The sequence below is a fragment of the Miniopterus schreibersii genome (genome assembly GCF_964146895.1).
Source record: "Miniopterus schreibersii genome assembly, chromosome: 1".
NCBI lineage: Eukaryota > Metazoa > Chordata > Mammalia > Chiroptera > Miniopteridae > Miniopterus > Miniopterus schreibersii.
The window spans coordinates 74,164,803-74,183,138 of NC_138101.1; the positions used below are offsets into that span (position 1 = coordinate 74,164,803).

The following is an 18,336-nucleotide window of genomic DNA, read 5'->3' on the forward strand; positions in this document are numbered from 1 at the left end:
AAATGAGTCACCCAAAATTCTTATAAAAGTTCCTGGCTGACTGCAGCCCCTAGGAAATGAATCACCAATGACATTAGAAACTAATAAAAATTTTTACAAAAATCTGCTCATTGCAGCATTCAGGTACTTGTACAAAAGAGGGGCTCTCTCTACAGTGCTCCTGATTTGTAACAGGGACCTCACCTAGCACGGAGGACCTGGAAGCCAGAGAGGAAAGACAACCACATAATAAAATAGTCAAGGGATTTCTTTACTGGTCTGCCCCATAGGGTCACTGACTTTCAGGTTTTTCTCTGCTTTCAACTCAATCTCAAAACCCAGTCCCAAGAACCTATTTTAAAAATGCTGTAGCCTTTTCAGAATCTCCCCAAGGGCTCCCAGTCCCTGCCCTGGAGCCTGGCCTTTGGAAGAGGAAGAGAAGGGCAGGAGAAAGTACCAGCTCCCAGGCCTGACCTGAGACCTCGCATGAGCCTCCCCATCCTCGCCCAGTGGCAGCTGGGTCTGTGGTCCTCTTGCAGCCCACACTGGACCTGAGGAGCCACAGGAGTCTGCCTTATGTAGCAGGCAAATAGCACAGGGGAGCCCCTTCCTAGCACCAGGGACTTGAAGGGTGGGATAGGACTTGGCAAACCTCAAGGAAGCCCATGGAAGAGGCAGATGAGGGAGGAAAGCTTCTTACCTCCCCACTCACTAAGAGGTCAGGACTCCCAAAGGGCTGCAGGGAGGGAAAGAAGGGATGCATTTAGTGAGTAACCCCACATTTTAGGTGCTGTGCTAAGCACAGTACATGGTCAGTCTTGCTTGTTCCCCAGTGAGGTCCCTTCTCACCAGCCAGCTCAATGGAGAGTCCCTCCCAGAAAAACCTCTGGGAAGGCTGGGTGCCCAGCCACTGCCCAGAGCCCATGCACTGTAGGGAAAGGAAGTGGAGGCCTGGCTCCAGCAGGACCTTGGAGGTTTCTGACATGGCCGGGCAGGAAGGTGCTCCATGGACTCATCTCAGAGCTCACCTACTTCCCTCATGCTGATGACAAAGCTTAGAAAATACCTCCCTCCTCGCCGTCAAACCAGGCAGGTGGAAGCAGGGTCCCAGAAAGAAAATTGGTGGAGAGGCAGGTCAGAGTGGCAGGGGAAGAAGGAACGGTGATGGGACTTCCCTGGCCATGAAACATCAGAAGACAAGAGCTTCAGAGGCAGGGATGCTGTGGTGGGTGAAGGCCAGGAAATGTCCTTTTGAAAAGGTCTCAGAGAAGGCACAGCTGCTGCCAACATCAGGTCCAGAGGGTTCCGCCATTTGCTTTTTAATGAGAAATCTGCCTTTTATTGAGTTTAAGACCACACCTGGCACAAAGTAGGATCTCAGTTTCTATTGATTGAACAGATGAGCATTATAGAGATAGCTCCTAGTAAAGGCCAAGCATATTGACTCTAGCAAACTTATTTCAGATGTGACAGAAAAATGAACTCCTCACTCCTAGTGTCTAAATGAACATGGCCACGTAAACACTGTCATAGGTGACATTTTGACCTTTTATCTTACAATTTAGGCTCTTCAAGAATAGCTTAGTCAAGGATCAGAGACCAGATATTGGAACAACTGGATAAAGTTATTGATAAAAAGGGCTGCCAAGTGAGGCATAGATTTTTAAGACAATGAAATGATGAGCCACGCTTCCTGAATATTTATTTAAATGTTAAAGCCCTCAAATTTACTTCCCCATTTGCTCATTCATTCAACATTTATTTATTCAATACTTCTGTTCAACTAATAAAAGCAACTTTAAAAGTTGTGATATGTTTTATAACCTTATTTAAAAAAACAAATTATGATGTTGGTAGTATCAATGGGCTGATTAAAACATTAAGTTAACATTTACTGAGCAACCACTATAGTATAAAGCATCATTTATATTTTCTTACAAAGATGAGCTCAACTGACTGCTTATTTATGTGGAAATAGCAACACCCACCGATGCCCAGGGAACCAGTGAATACCTCTGTCACTGATACCTGACCTCAGCATACTCTTGGGTCTCAGGTGGCTGAGGTTGTATGTCACGTACTTTGAAGGCATTATTACTAAGTGTTTTTTAGAAAATTAACATGATTTTCATTTTAGCGTATACCTTCTTAGTAGATGAAACTCAAATAATACATAGTGAAATACATATCTAGTTTTCATCTCCTTTCTTAAATTACTTATTCTGTTTTATAGTTGTTAACATCTTTTTTTAATGTTTTTGTTTGTTGCTTTTATTTTTAGAGAGAGAGGAAGGGAGAGGGAGAGAAAGAAACATCGATGAATCAAGAAGAGAGAAACACTGATTGGCTGCCTCCTGCACCCCCCATACTGGGGATCTAGCCCGCACCCCGGGCATGTGTCCTGACGGAGAATTGAACCAGTGACCTCTCAGTGCACAGGATGACACCCAACCAACTGAGCCACACAGGCCAGGGTAACATGTCTACTTTTATATTTAAGCAGCTTGAAAAAAGAAAATCTTATTCATACAATAGAAAAGGTTTAAAGCTGGGTGTGTGTTTTTTCTTTTAAATCTCTGTATTTTCACAGTTCCTTACACATAGCTATCTTTGTCTATTGTACTTGTTCAGTTAATGTTTACTGTATTACATTTCAGAATTTGGGAGTGAGTTCCTGATATTTTAATCCAGTGAAAGACATAAATTGGAAAAATATATTATAGATTATAGCCCATAATAAAATAGTTTGAAAATCTATGTAGAAAATATGGCCCCATAATTTTACGGTAGGATTTTATCCTACAGATATACTTGCACATTTGCAAAACAACGTAAGGTTTTCCAATTAATCATTGTTTGTAATATAGCCAAAGAATGTCAGCAATCACATGCCCAAACAGGGGGTTGGCTAAATAAATTGTGGCAAATACATACAATGGAATATTTTAACGCTAATAAAAAGAATGATGTGGTTTTATGTTTTGATGTGGAAGGATCTCCAAGATATATCATTATGTGAAAACTAACAAGGTGTAGAACAGTGAAAAGAAAATGTCTAACTGGCTGGCATCATGTATCCTCTGTGTGCTGTTGACATACTGACTTTCTCTGAAAGAGTTAACAGAAATCTGGTCACAGGAGTTGCTTCCTTCCTGCAAAGGAATGTTCAGTCAGAGATAGGGCTTACTTTTTACTATATATCCTTTTGTAACTTTTTATTTTTAAACCATGTGTAAATATTACCAGTTCAAAAAATGAATACAAATTTTAAAACTTTGTAGAAAGATTGATGTAGTATGTGAAATAAAAAGAAAAATTAGGTGACCTCTTTATTGGTCTCCTCTTAAATGATAAACATATTTTTGTTTCTGTCCTTGTTATTAAATGCTATAATTTCTCCATGAAAATACTCTTTAAAGAGCCTTTCTACAATGTCTTGCCTTTGCATATATGATTGATTTTTTTAAAACCATTCTAATGCCCAGCTGGGCATGGCTCAGCGGTCGAATGTCAGCTTAGGATCCAGGAGATTGCGGTTCAATTCCCCGTCAAGCCCAGAACATGCCTGGGTTGCGGGCTCGATCCCCAGGAGGGGGATGTGCAGGAGGCAGGTGATTAATGACTCTCTCATCACTGATGTTTCTCTCTCTCTCTTCTTCTCCCTTCCTCTCTCTGAAATCAATAAAGATATATATTAAAAAACACACCCACACAAAACCATTCTAATGAACTATCTGCTGAAATGACCAAAGCCACTTGTGTTTTTTTCCAGATCACACTAATGCAGATAAAATGTAACCACAACAATATGAATCCTTCTCTAGCAGGAAGACTTGTAAATCAAAAATAGAAATAATTTTTGCCCATATGCAATTAGAGTTGTTTTTGGTTCATTGAAAACTGGTCAGACAAATGTATCAGATCCTTTCTTACTACCTGGATGTCTCCCTCCTTGCTTCTGTTTCTCTTCTTTCTCTTTTTCTCTCCTCTCTTCTCTGAACTTTCCTATCATCTTTGTCTTTCATTCTTCCTAACACTTTTCCATTTTCCTCCTTACACTTCCTGGGACATTTTCCCTCTCCTGGGCTTAGTGTTGTGTGCATCTTCGGTAAAAAGAAGGCTTCTAGACTGAGAAATCTGAACAGTCTGGCTGTATGTGCATGTGCACTACACTCTGGGAGAGTAGTGCAGCCTGTGTGTCAGCAGAACGTCATCTCCATGGCCCCAGCACTCATTCCTGGTGTTCTCTTAAGTCCTGGGCAGAGTCCAGCCCTGCTTAGTAGAACTGAATTGCTGAATAGGCCCTTTTTGTGATGTGTCTGCTCTCTGGTTTCCATATCAGGAGCCTGTCACTGAGAAGGCACCAATATGAGAATAGTGATGTCAAATAAAGAATTTTATAAATCGGGTGATAGTGTAGCTTACTATCTACACTGAGACACTTTTGAGAGTGAAAGGGGATGCTGTTAGTGACCACGGTGGGACAGCAGGCACAAACCAGGACTGTTCAGCTTCCTGGGACCGAGGTTCCCTGAGCATCAATACTGCCAGCACAAAGGAAAATACTTACGGAGGGGAAAACAAGATGGCGCGTAGGTAACGGCTGCACCCGCCGCCTCCGCAACCGCACCAAAATTACAACTAAAATACAGAACCACCGTCACTCAGAGCCTCCTGAAATATGGCTGAACAGAAGCCCCACAACCAGGGAGCTGAAGAAGCATCGAGACCGGTAGGAGGGGGGCAGATGCGGGCGGATCGGGGCTGAATTGAAGAGACGCGGCCGCGGGCCCACACCCGGTGCCGAGGTTGAAACCCGGGAGGGAATCTCAGCGGCAGAGTTTTCCCGGAGGAGGGAGGGGTCCCAGCCCCACAGCAGGCTCCCAGCCCAGGGCTCCAGGCCGGAAAGAGACGTCCCCACAACTCCGGGCTATGAAACCAGCGGGGACTGTCCCTGAGGGTCCCCGAGGCTGTGGGAGCCCCAGCAGCTCCTCCTAAAGGGCCCGGCACGGACTCACTGAGACGCTCCCTCTGAGCCCAGCGCCGGGCAGCAGCTGGAAAGGACCTGGGACACTCGGGGAGGAACTAACCTGCCTGGAATTGGGGCGAGAGGTGGAGGGGCGGCTTCCTCCCAGGCAGAAGGGCTGGCAGAGGCCATGGCTCCTTTGGCGAGTCCTCCCCGCACACAGCCGGCAGGGTTTGAATCCCCAGCACCTGACTCTCACCTGTGGCCCCGCCCCGTGATTCCCGGAGGCCTCGCCCCTCCCTACCTGCAGCTCATCCAGGCCATTTCCAGGGGCTTTTCATGCAAGTGGCCTCTCCAGCCTCATGCTTAGGACTTTCCTAAAATCTCTCAAACAAGCAGCAGCGGCCCCATGCAGCTTGATAAGCGGCCCCAGGCCTGGCACTAGCAGCAGCTGCATTGGCTCATAGCTTGGCTTCTCCTGGACACCTCCAAGCCCAGCACAAGTAGCAGCCAGCTACAGTTTGCTGTGTAGCTCATGCTTGGTGGCCCTGGGCAAGGCACTTGCAGAGGCTGACTTTGTACCTCCCGGGAGGCCCCAGAGACAGTGCACCTGGTGGTCCGACTCGACCACGCTGGATTACAACCCTACCACAGCCACGAGTGACACACTCAAGGGGTGCACTTGGTGAACCAAAGCTCCACTGAAGTAAATCCTGCTCCATAGGGGTGTCTCCAGCACAGCAGCTCTTTGGCTGTAGTTGCAGCTGGTCCTCACAGCTGATTGGCCTGGGGGTCAGTTCCTCCAAGGGACTCCAACAGCAACCAAGGCTCAACTACAACAGGACAGTGCACACAGCCCACACAGGGGAGCACCTAGAAGGCCCAGCTCAGGTGACTGGGGAGGCTGAGCCACTGGACCCTACAGGACACCTACTACACAAAGCCACTCTACAAGTTCCAAGAGACATAGCAGCTCTACCTAATACATAGAAACAAACACCTGGAAGCAGCCAAAATGTGGAGGCAAAGAAACATGTCACAAAGGAAAGAACAGAAGAAATCTCTAGAAGAGGAACTCAATGAAATAGATCCAAGGAAGCTAACAGATAGAGAGTTCAGAATTTTGGTTATAAGGATGTTTAAGCAGATGGTTAGGGAAATAACTGAGAAAATCAATAGCATAATAAACTACCAATTTGAAATGAAGGCTACAGGAACTGAAATGAAGAATAATTTACAGGGAATCAACAGTAGAGTAGAGGACACTGAGAATCAAATGAGCAATTTGGAACATGAGGAAACAAAAAACACCCAACCAGAAGAGCAAAAAGAAAAAAGAATCCAGAAATATGAAAATAGTATAAGGAGCCTCTGGGACAACTTCAAGAGGCCCAACATTCGTATTATTGGGGTGCCAGAAGAGGCAGAAAGAGACCAAGGAATTGAAAACCTATTTGAAAAAATAATTACAGAAAACTTCCCCTACCTGGAGAAAGAAATCGACTTTCAAGTCTAGGAAGCACAGAGGGTCCCAAAGAAGAGGAACCCAAAGAGGCCCACAGCAAGACACATCATCATTAAAATGCCAAAGGTTAAAGACAAAGAGAGAATCTTAAAAGCAGCAAGAGAAAAGCAGTTAGTTACCTACAAGGGAGCACCCATACGACTGTCAGCTGATTTCTCAACAGAAACCTTGCAGGCCAGAAGGGAGTGGCAAGAAATATTCAAAGTGATGAAAAACATGGAACTACAACCAAGATTGCTCTACCCAGCAAAGCTATCATTTAGAATTGAAGGTCAGATAAAGAGCTTCACAGATAAGAAAAAGCTGAAGGAGTTCATCACCACCAGACCAGCACTACAGGAAATGTTGAAGGGTCTTCTTTAAGAAGAAGCTAATGAACAAAAGAATCTGATGAACTAAATAGATCCAGAGACATTGACACATGCAACAGACAATCATATTTCAGAGGAAAGAGGGAAGGGGGGTGGAGGGTGGGAAGAAATTAACCAAAGAAGTTATATGCATATATGCATAACCTATGGACACAGTCAATAACAGGGTGAAGGCCTGGGGAGGGGGTGGGAGCGAAGTGGAGGGGGTCATTTGCGGGGGAAAATGGTATACCTGTAATACTCTCAACAATAAAGATAAATTTAAAAAGTAAAAAAAAAAATAAAATTTTTTTTAATTAAAAAAAAAAGAAAACAAAATACTTACCAATGACAGCTGTGGAATTGTATGAATGTGCACCTGCAGAGAAGAGATTGCAGCTCAATTATGACTGTAGTCCAAAGGCACTGTTTTCATTATGCAGGAGAAATTCTGGACAATTTGGTTCCCATCTTAAAGCCTTGAGAGATGCACGGCTGGCAAAACCAAACTCATTTTAGCAAAGAACAAGCAAGGCAATTAATTCATTTACATGCGTAAGAATCAAATGTGTCCTTACAGAAGATACAGGTTACCGAGAGCTCTTCCATCCCATAGATCGTGACTCCAGAGGGTGGAAAGCTTCTTCTGTTCTCCCATGTTGGGAGGAGGCAGATATTACTGATTCTTGGCAAAGCAGGTTAATACAGCGAGTCTTGGCACATAACAGGAAATGGACATTCTTTTTCCCCTGGACTGAGCCAGGGTGGAGCACAAAACATAGAGACCAGAGCAAAAAGGCTGTGGCAGAGAGCAGGTGGCAGAGGGTTGTAAGTTGTCCTGACTTTGGATGGTTTAATGCCATGCAGGCAGAGAGCTGACCTCCCCTAAAGTGGGCAAAGCCAGTGCTAACCTGGCTTCTCGAGCGAGGCGGTGGGAGTGTGTTCCGAGGCCTTTGCTGTTGCCTGAGATGGAGTTTGGGGGTTCCTGACTACCCCTGTGGTTCCTGCAGAAGGAGGTTTTGATGGCATCAGCCTGGAGCCTGGTATAGTAGCTGGCTTTGTGGCCACTGTGGTGTCTGATTTGGAAGTGAAAGCTGGCTCTGTAGGAAGGTGCAACACATGGAGAACATAAATGTTTAGAATAGTCACTTTCTCAGCTCCAGAAGAGAGTGAACTTAATACCTGCTCTAACCAGCCCGCCGCGGGCTAGCCCTCCCCCAGCACATGCTCCAGGGCTCTTTACGAAAATCCCTTAAGTGCATAACGTAGTCACCCATCCAGGGTGGCCACAAGACTTTTGAGAATGCTAGAGCATTTACAGAGTAAACTAGATGCAGCCTTATTGAGAGAACAAGAGTAGATCCAGGCTTGTTTACTAAAGAAGACTAGTCTTTTTTTTTTTTTTTTTAAATATATCTTTATTGATTTCAGAGAGATGAAAGGAGAGGGATAGAGAGAGAGAAACATCAATGATGAGAGAGTCATTGATCGGCTGCTCCCTGCTGGGGATTGAGCCCACAACCTGGGCATGTGCCCTGACCGGGAATCGAACCCCGATCGCCTGGATCCTAGGTCAATGCTCAACCACTGAGCCACGCCCGGCCAGGCTAGTCTTAAACACACACACACACACACACACACACACACACACACACACACCCCACACGAATGGAACTATATTTGCCAAAGATGAGACTTCTGGGATGCTGATTTTAATTTATTTCGTACATGTTTTCACAAAACTTCTAAATAAGGGGAAGCCTGAGATTCAGCCCATCTGAACTAATAGAGTGTATTTGAAGACTGTCCTGCCTTTGCCCCAATCTCAGCATCTCTGGCTGCCCGGCCACGCTGTTTGGGCCACTTTCCCATGCAATCCCAGCCACAGATGCTATGAGACATCCTCATGCCCTTTAATCCTTTGTCACTACCTCTTACTACCCAGGCTGCTAGCAACTCCAGGTATTTTGCAGATAGAGTTCCCCCAGAGCATTCCCATCCAAGTGCCCACATCAAAGATGATACTCTCACACCTGAGATTCCAACTGTGCAGTTTCATCTGATCAAGTGTTTGGCACACGAAGGTGGGGCTGGGAGAAGCCACTTGCTTATTCTCATCAATTGGGTGAACCAGATGTGACTTAGATCAAAGGAGCTTTAGGATTACCCGAAACTTAAATTTGGACAGTTCCTCAACCTACTAACTAGGGATGAAACCTTTTTCTGGCCTCTCCCTCCTCCCTTCAGCAGTGGTTCCCAGCCTTGGCTACCTATGAATCACCAGGGGAGCATCTGGAATTCTGATTCTCAGATGGCTCTCCAGAGTTCCAGGGTGACCTCAGTGGACAGCTGAGGTTAGGAACCAGCTCTCTAGGGAAGGCCTGTCAAGCATAACGGGATGATTGTGCCTGGAGGGGAGGAGACAAGCGCCAGGAAAAGCCACAGACTGGATAACGGGACACAAAAAATCAGGAGTTAAGTGTAAAGTAAGGGCATCATAGGACATGGGGCACATTGTCCCACCATATTTAGCACCCAAGATTTCGAATTTTCTTAACATTTTGACAGTGCTGAGGAAATTGGGAAAGATGATTACCTAAGACTCAGTAGAAATATGGAATGTTGGCAGCTTTGTGCAATGCTGCTACACCAGAGCCATCATAGTTAACTCGCTGATGTTTAGGATTGTTGGGAGGCAATTCTGCATGGATGGGTCTCACATTTCTGAAAGTCATTTCTTTTTTCATTAACACTTACAGAGCTCCTTCTAGAATCAGAACTCATGCACTGTTTTTTTTGTTGTTGCTTTTAAAAACTTTTATTTATAATTGATATACAGCATTATATTAGTTTCAGATATACAACTTAGTGATTCAACATTTATATACTTTACAAAGTGATGGCCACAACAAGTCTCTGACCCAGGAATGTTCTGTTTTGTTCTAGTACCCCTGAAACCGTGGCAGGCTACACACAAGGGAGGCAAAAACCTCAGACCCTCCCTGGTTTTGATTAGGGCAGCAGTCTACAATTAAGTTTGATCTCACATAGAGTGGATTTCAAACCATTATTAATCATGCACATATAAAACCTGGATATCAATTCCCTTTGATTTAAAACAGAAAATTAAGCTAAAGTAAATTTTTGTTCTTGATTTTAAAAATTTTAGTTCTATTACATAAATTTGTAGTGGAACTCCAGCAGTTGTCCATGAATCCCAGAGATCTGTGGGGACCTGAGTGTTAGCAGGGAATGAGAGTCCTTAAAAAGTTTCCCACATTCCTACCTTTTCCAGAAGGAGAGGGGCTCTCTGGCTCTGGAGTCACCCCTGCAGGCACTACTGTGGAAGATGGCCTTTGATGCGTCAGGGAGGGGTCTCCTAAAGAGAGGACAACCACATAGCATTTATGATCCTGAGGGTAGAACCTGGGGAGGCTTCAGAACTGGATATAAATAAAAAATAAATATCCAACTTCAAAACAGATACATCTGGCTTCCTGGGATAGATCAGAAGCACAAGAAATAAACTACAATCAATGTTTCCCAACCTGTAGTTCTCATGCAAATGCAAACACAGACTGTAAACACAGCAGGCAGCTGGAGCATCACTATGTTTGCATCAATTCCCTCCTACCCAAGCCCCACAGGGATGGGCCTAAACGGGTATATTTGGTGGGCTGCATCATAGCAGAGGAAGCCTGAACTCAGGAAACCTGAGTCTTTTATTAATGGCATGACCATGTCTGCCTTTTCTCCAGAGGGAGGTGCTGTTTCCATCTTCCAAGGCTGTATACATAAGCATCCTCGAAACGATAGTCCGGAGGAAGGGCTGTCAGTCCTCTGCATCAGGAAGAAGGCTTCCTCTTTGCCCTGCCTCTGATGTCTGCATGACAGTCATGCAGAGGGAGGGGGAGAGGCAGGAGGCAGGGGAGGGGGAGGGGAGGGGGAGCAGGCACCAGGTGATCTAAACACTACAAATTCATTGAAAAAGTCCAGCTCTCCAAGGAGTCCTACAACAGAGTGAGTTTGCTATAGAACAACCTCCCCTCATCTGCTTCCCCCATAGAGAAGTTGGGAATTTTCACAAATGTTATATGAGAAAGTATCTCACTCACTGCTGGACATGCACCAAGTAAGCAATAAATGTTAAATCAGAATTCTCTTGGAAGACAGTGGGTTAATCTTTATTTTTCTAGAGTAAGGGGATTAGTATTTCTGGAAATGGCACAGTTGGCTTCCACCACAAGATTATTTGGCTCTTTCTGGCATGGTTATCCAGTTGTAGATGGTTTTAAAAAAATAGATTCTGGTAACTTTCACTCACACTTGGCTCTGGAGCGCTGGCTGGACACCAGAATTAGGTGACTGAGTTAGGAAATCTATGTCCCATGTGCCTTCCCAGTCTCCTCGGGTGGATACCATTGGAGAATGGCAATAATTTCCCTGCAGGCTCTCTCCTAGGGAGACATTGGAAAAGCTCTCTGGGAAGCAAGCATGCTTGAGCACACACCCTTGTCTGTAGCCAAATTCTTGCTACCATAAAAAGCACTGATGGTAATAACAGTTAATATTTACCAGGTTTCACTGAATCTTCCTACAAGCCACAATGTTGACATTGGGTCCATTTTCTAGATGAGAAACCTAGAGTTCCGAGATGTGAAGGCCCTTGCCCAAGGTCTCATAGGTTTAGATAAGTGGCAGAGGCAAGATTTGAACCCAAAATTGTGTGACACCTTCCCCACAAACCCATGTATTTCCACCTCCAGGAGTGTTGTTTAGAGGTCCATTGGTTTATTCAGCCTCAGACCTCAACACAAATCTCTTGGCCCCGCAGATGGGCTCATTCAGTGATCCACATTGAAGCACTGCTGTCTTTGTGTCCTTGGCAAGGGTGGTGGGCAGGGACGGGGAAGGGATGGCTACTTACTGATGCACTTGAGAGTGGGAATTGTCCACTGAGTGATGTTTGTGTCCTCGTTATGCAGGCACTTAGTCAGGCTGGATGTACCGGCTTTACGCTTGAAACCAGAGTTACAAATATACCGCTCCCTGGAGTTCTCATTGTAACTCTTGACCTGGATGCTTGCGTGTTCAATAGATGTTGGAGTAGAGCATGTGGTGCCTGCAAAAGTACAGATAAGAGGGGAGAGATGAACAAATTTCAGCTTGTTCGGAAGTCTTCCAGAAGCCTTGCCTCAGGTACCAGCCATCCAGCACAGCTAGAGATAGAGGAGTTACCAATGAAAACCTCCTTTTTGCCTCACCCTCCACTTCCCATCCTCCCCAACCTCAATCTCTCTCAAAGGTGTCCATCTCTCTCTTTCTCTTTTGCCTCACCCACACCAAACCTCTGCGTTCTCTTGCCTAAACAAACAGCAATAGCCTCCAGGCAGCCAGCATCATCTTTATAAATGCATATTTGGTGGCTTCATTCTTTCCTGACATTCTGCTGCTCTTAGGATAAAAACTAAAATCCTTAAGTCTTTAAAGATCTTCCAGAACTGGACCTGCCTTCCTCTCTAGCTACTCTTCCCCTGGCCACATGGGCCTTTGGTCCCCTTATGCCACTTACCAGACCTTCCCACCCTCCCTTCACCCCACTCTTGGCTGGCCCTCTGTCATCCTTCCTCAGGAAAGTCTTCCCTCACCCCTACAGTCAGTCAGGCCCCATAGTTCTGTGTTCTTTCCCTGTACAGTCATTTTCACAGTTGTATTTAAGATGTCGAGGTGATGTAATGGATGTATGTCTCACCATCTGCACTGTAAGCTATAGAGGGTAGTGGTCATGTCTGTTTTTCCCAGCATTGTATTCCCTGAGCCTAGTACAGTACCTGGCAAGAATAGGTGCTCAAGAAATACTGTTCAAAGAATGAATGGATGAACTCTCTTCTTCAATACCAGACTTAAGTCTGATCTTCTAATCTAAGTGAGTTCAATTTATTTAATTTCTACATGTATAACTGGCTTATCTAATTCTTCTCACTTTTTTGGAAGAAACCAGAGGCAAGGTGAATTTCCCCAGACGGCTCTACTTTTGTGACAGCTGGAATTAAACTCTGAATCCAAAACTTCAGCTAAAAGTCCTGGCAATGGGGCCGTCGCTCTGTTTTGTGGAAATGAGGAGTTTCACAAATTAGTATCTAAGGATATTGGCCTAAGAAGAAAATGAAGGACTGAAATATTAGCGATTTCCATTTTGAAGACATATTTATTACTGACTTGTTAATTATTTATGGCCTGTTGATATTTTTGCATCCTTGGAAAAATTTCTTTCCTATATAAAAGCATGCAACATAAATGTTAAAGACATTTAATGAGTTTAATGAGTTGTAGGAGTATGTTAGATTTTTTTTCTACATTATGTAACAACAAAACTTGCAAAAAAGAAAAATTAACTTTTTTTTCACTAGGCAAAAAATGAGTGAAATTGGCATTATTTACCATGCACCTAATGTAAAATGCAGTGGATCTCAGGAAAGAATCTGTTCATAAGACCTTGATAATAGTTAAACAGTATCCTCCTTGGCACCAATTTTGTAGATTGGGGTTCTATAAAGAAACCCCAAAAGGGCCCTTAGTTCTTAAAAGGTGAGGACCAGCCAATGTATTTTTCTACCACATTTGCTCCAAACCAAGATTGCTAGTTTATTCTTGTTTAAGATGAGGTCCTGTCCAATAACAGAATCAATCTACTGCAGAAAAAGTTAAAAAGCAAGATTTTTCTTTAGCCACTTGAAACAACTATGTGATTTTTTAAAAATTTATTTTTTTTTAATTACAGTTGACATACACTATTTATTATGTTAGTATCAGGTGTACAGCATGGTAATTAGATATTTAGAAAACTTAGGAAGTGATCACCCCAATAAGTCTAGTACCCATCTGACACCACCATTGTTTGATTTTTATACTCTTTTTCCCATTAATTCAGTACATTTTAGGTTTTCATGCATGCAGAGGAGATGAGCAAGAATTAGTTTCTGAGGCCAAGCCTTGCCTGGGGCAGTGGAGGTAACTTAGAGTGGGCTGTGTTGGAAGGAAAGTCCCACAGAGGGAAATTTTTCTGCAGCATTTTCCATTGTCCTGGAGCTTGTAAGGACGTGTTGAGAAAGTATCGTCCCCCCACCATTACTGAAGTGTGTATATGTGCTCAGTGGTTCATTGGCTGAGGTGCTGGCACAGGGCAGCAACCAAGGTTACCAAGTTAGCTGTAAAGCATAAAAATCTGTGGGCTGCCTGGGAAGCTGGCTTTTTGGTTCCAGGTGTGGAAACCTGAATAAGTCTTTGCTGAGCAGCTGGGACATCAGCAAGCAAGAAGGTTGGGACTCAGCCAAGAGAACTGAGTGAAGCAGTCTTTCTGCCAAGGAGGGTAGACTGAGGGAAAGAGCGGATATAGTGGCAGTTAGATTCACAGACTAGAGTAGGAAGGTCCCTAACTGTGTCTGTGCTGGGGGTCAGCAAACAATGGCCCATGAGCTAAGTTCATCCTGCCACCTACTTTTGTCAATAAATTTTTATTGGAATACAGCCTTACTCATTCATTTATGTTTTGCGCACAGTTGCTTTCACACTACAACTGCAGAGACAAGTTGCTGCAACAGAAACCAGATGGCACACAGAGTCAGAATTATTTACTCTCTTACTCTTTACAGGAAAATTTGCCAACCCTTGCTCTATGTAGCCTTTATTTATTATTTATTTATTTATTTATTTATTTATTTATTTATTTATAAATCCTCACTTGAGGATATTTTTTCCATTGCTTTTCAGAGAGAGTGGAAGAGAGAGATAGATAGGAACATCGCCGTGAGAGAGACACATCGATTGGTTGCTTCCCACATGCACCCCAACCAAGGACCAAGGATCAAGCCTGCAACCTAGGTACGTGCCCTTTGCGGAAACTGAACCCAGTACCCTTCAGTTTGCGGGCCGACTCTCTAACTACTGAGCCAAACCGGCTACGGCTCTATGTAGCCTTTACATAAACCACTGCCCTTGTTACCAAGACCAATTGCCCAGTGATTCAGCACAGAACTGGTGTCCTCAGGGTAACTGAGGCTGGCAAATGTAATATAGTCCACATAAAAATAGAAACCTTTCCACATGGCAAAACTCAAAGTCAGTCAAGAGGCAAATGACTAAATGGAAAAAAATTGTATCTCATATCATGTAGGGCTACTTTCTCTCATGGTAAGAGCTCCTGAAAATCAATAACAAGAATACTAATCCCACGGGAAAACAGGAAAAAAACATGAACACACAGTTCACAGAGAAGGAAACACAGGTGGCTCTTAAATATAAAATACTCCACCTCTTTCACAATGAAGGAAGTATAAAATGAAACTACAGAAGACAGCACTTTCAGCTCCCAAATTAGAAAAGAGTCAAAAGTTGATTAATATACCATGTTACTTTCATGTAGCTCATAGAGCACCCAGGGAGGGCATATTTGCAACCTAAATACACATGCTTTTTGGCCCCACAATTCTACTTCTAGGAATTTGTTTTATAGATATATCTGCATACCACTGAAATGTTGTTACAACATTTATGCACATATCCTTTAACCCAGCAATTCCACTTCTAACAATCTACCTTACAGGTATACTGGCATATTTATAAAGTGAGTATGTACAAACTTACTGATTATATTAGCCAGTACCTGTAAATTACCTTGTAGGTCCTCCATAGGAGACTAAGTAAATCACAGTACAACTCCATAATGAAGTACTACTAAGCTCTTTACAGTAGACGAATAAAGTTCTTTATGCATTGAAGTGGGAAGATCTCTGAGATACACTGTTAGGTTCAGAAGAAAAAGATCAGAACACTATTATTATATGCTACCATCAGTGAAAAAAGAAACAATACCTATACACAATTTTTCATCTATACATAAAATCTTAGAAGGGATACACAAGAAACTATTTGCACTGGAGGTGAGGCAGTGAGAGATGCGATGGGAGAGACTTTTTACTGGATGCCTTTTTATACTTTCTGAATTTTTAACAGTACCAATGTTTTACCTGTTAAATATGCTTTTGAAAGTTGTTTTAATGCTCTGATTCTTAAGCTGGTATGTACATGGGTGTTTATTATTCTTTTTCATATATTACATATATGCTGATGCAAAAATAAAAATGCTTAGCCACCAGTGCTACTCAGACACTGACCAATCAGAATAGCTATTGGCATTAACTAGGACCAGGCAGGGTGACCACTAGCCACAGATGAGCAGCCACACTGATGAAGACTGGCAGGATACCAGTCGTGCATATATGTTATATACTGTTTTAAATATATGAAATACTTCATAGTAAAACATGAGGGGATTTTAGAGTACTCAACCACAGGAAGTCAGAAACCTTGGTTGAACCTAGGTCAAGGGAGGGATAAATCATGCCCAGGGTGGGCGTTTAGCACATGTCGTAATACATTTCCTGCTAAATGAGTGTAAGAAATGCAAGAGATTCTAGAATTAGGGATTTTTGCCTTTCTCTGGGCAAGTTAAGGCACCTTGAGGTAAAATCAAAGCTGAGATGGCTTCTAAGTCCATGTGGGAGGATTCTGGACAACCTTTTGGGGGACAAGACACAAGTTACTCCCAGCAGACTGTGGGTATAACAAAGTGCATGTGGAGTGAAAGATATGTTTTATCAGAAAATGTTACAAAAAGAAGAGCCAGAGCTAAAATGATTAAAGTGTTTTTAAGCTATAAAGCTGTGTTAAAATTCCTCCTTCCTTCAAATTAGGAGTTTACAAATTTGAACAAGATTTAGACCCCAAGATTTTCTTGATTTGAAATTTAATGGCTAGAATCGGTGTCCTGCGGCTTGCCCACTCCTGTCCATTCATTTAACTTTTGTGGCACCTCTCTATAGACAGATGCTCAGTAGATCCTCGGGATATGTCCCGAGCTGCTCTAATGGCTGGTTAGCATGACACCTAGTATTCATTCTCATATCTGAGATTAGGAATGTGCCAGGATCAGGCAATTCTAGTCTGAAAGTCTGATGATTTAGCTATCTGAGAGTACTGTGGATAGCCTAACTCCCAAATGGATGAGGTGAGCTTGGCCACCTATCCAGCTTAGACTGTATAGTAGGCCTGGAGGGGGACAGATTCTGGAAAATTTGACCATCTTCCACAGATCTGAACATCGTGGTGGGGATTCTGGATTCTGGAACAGAAATCTCCATCCATGCTGGAAAATGTCTCTGATCTTTACCTAGGTGTTCAGGTAATGCTGATTTCTTTCTGTATCCTTCAAATAAGCCAATCTTGTTTTACTTACCCCAACAGAATCTGTGCCTGGTTTCCAGCAACCTGAACCTTGTTTTGGTTAGGCAGGATCTGCATCAGCTTTGACTAAATAGCAGCTTTCTCCTTCCCTCTCATCTGCTTCCTGTGGATTGGCCTGCCTCTGCCTAGAAACCCTAGCTTTCTGGAAGAGGGCCCTGACCCTCTGCCCAGGACTTGCCCATCTTTTGCTCTAGAAAACAATCCTATGATTTCCACATTCTCCAGCTACGTTTGGATGTCAAAGAATGACTGCCAGAATCACCAGGATACTTTCTCACCTGAATCCCAGGATCACCATCTCCTGGGTCTCGTATGCCATGACCCACTAGTTAGGTGGGCCTCTCCAGATATCAAAATCAGGGGGAGCCATCTTAGAATTCAGAATGTGCTTAGGACAATCTACTGTAAAGTGCCTGGCAGCCTTCAGACAGGCCACTCCACCAGTGGGTCAGCTGTCAGACCCTCCCTTCCTACTTCAGCAAGTGTGGGGAGCCGCTGTGGCCCCAGGCACAGAGAAGCTGCCTGGGTGAGCTGCCGATGTGCTCTCCTGCTCCCTGACCCAGTCCTTGAGGCACCAAAGCAATACTAATTTAGCTTGGGGCCTTAAGTTTCAGAAAATCTTATCAGGATGTTGGTCCCGGCCTGAAGGGTTAAAGGACAGTCAAGCCACATACCAAGCCAAGGACTCAATCCTCCCCGCGCGTTCCCATTAGAAGCCGAAACAAAGATAGGCACCAACGTCAGAGCTCCTGCAAGAGGCAGGGTGTTTACTCTGAGATAGCATTCAACGGACTTGAAGGAACTACTCAAGGGGTAGTAATGCGGAGCGGGGTGCTATTCAGCAAAACTAACAGTGTCTGTATAAATTGAGCTGGGAAAATAAACTCGGGGCTGGCAGCTGGCAGCAGGCACGAGCTGCAGCCTTCCCAATCCCATCCTTTTTTGTGTTTGTCTTTTCTCCATCCTCACCCCTTCCTCAGGACCATTCGACTCTGCCGGCGGGCTCCAGCAAACAAGTCCTCCCCTTCAGGCTCTGTCCCCAAGGTTTCAGCATACCTCATACTTGAGCCCACCTGTTGAGGCAGTCACTCCAGGTTTCACTTGGTCTTCCTAGTCCCAAGAAAGAAAATGGATTGCTGATTTTTGTTCTAATTCTAACCACTGACTCTTCTTTTAAAGTCCCATTGACATCTAATATTATATTTTGTGCTATA

The 18,336-nt window shown here is 43.9% G+C and overlaps 1 protein-coding gene across 3 annotated transcripts in view; it reads right to left on the reverse strand.

Annotated features, from left to right (window-relative positions):
* The window catches only part of IL15RA (interleukin 15 receptor subunit alpha), a 45,576-nt gene that overhangs the window by 10,479 nt on the left and 16,761 nt on the right, over positions 1-18,336 (reverse strand). For all 3 annotated transcript variants that reach the window (XM_081159142.1, XM_081159141.1, XM_081159143.1), the window contains exons 2-5: positions 11,748-11,942; positions 10,107-10,199; positions 7,732-7,920; positions 7,167-7,199 (exon numbers count right to left, since the gene is read on the reverse strand). In XM_081159142.1, coding sequence (XP_081015268.1) covers positions 7,167-7,199; positions 7,732-7,920; positions 10,107-10,199; positions 11,748-11,942 — 510 coding nt within the window. The remainder of the gene's footprint in view (positions 1-7,166; positions 7,200-7,731; positions 7,921-10,106; positions 10,200-11,747; positions 11,943-18,336) is intronic.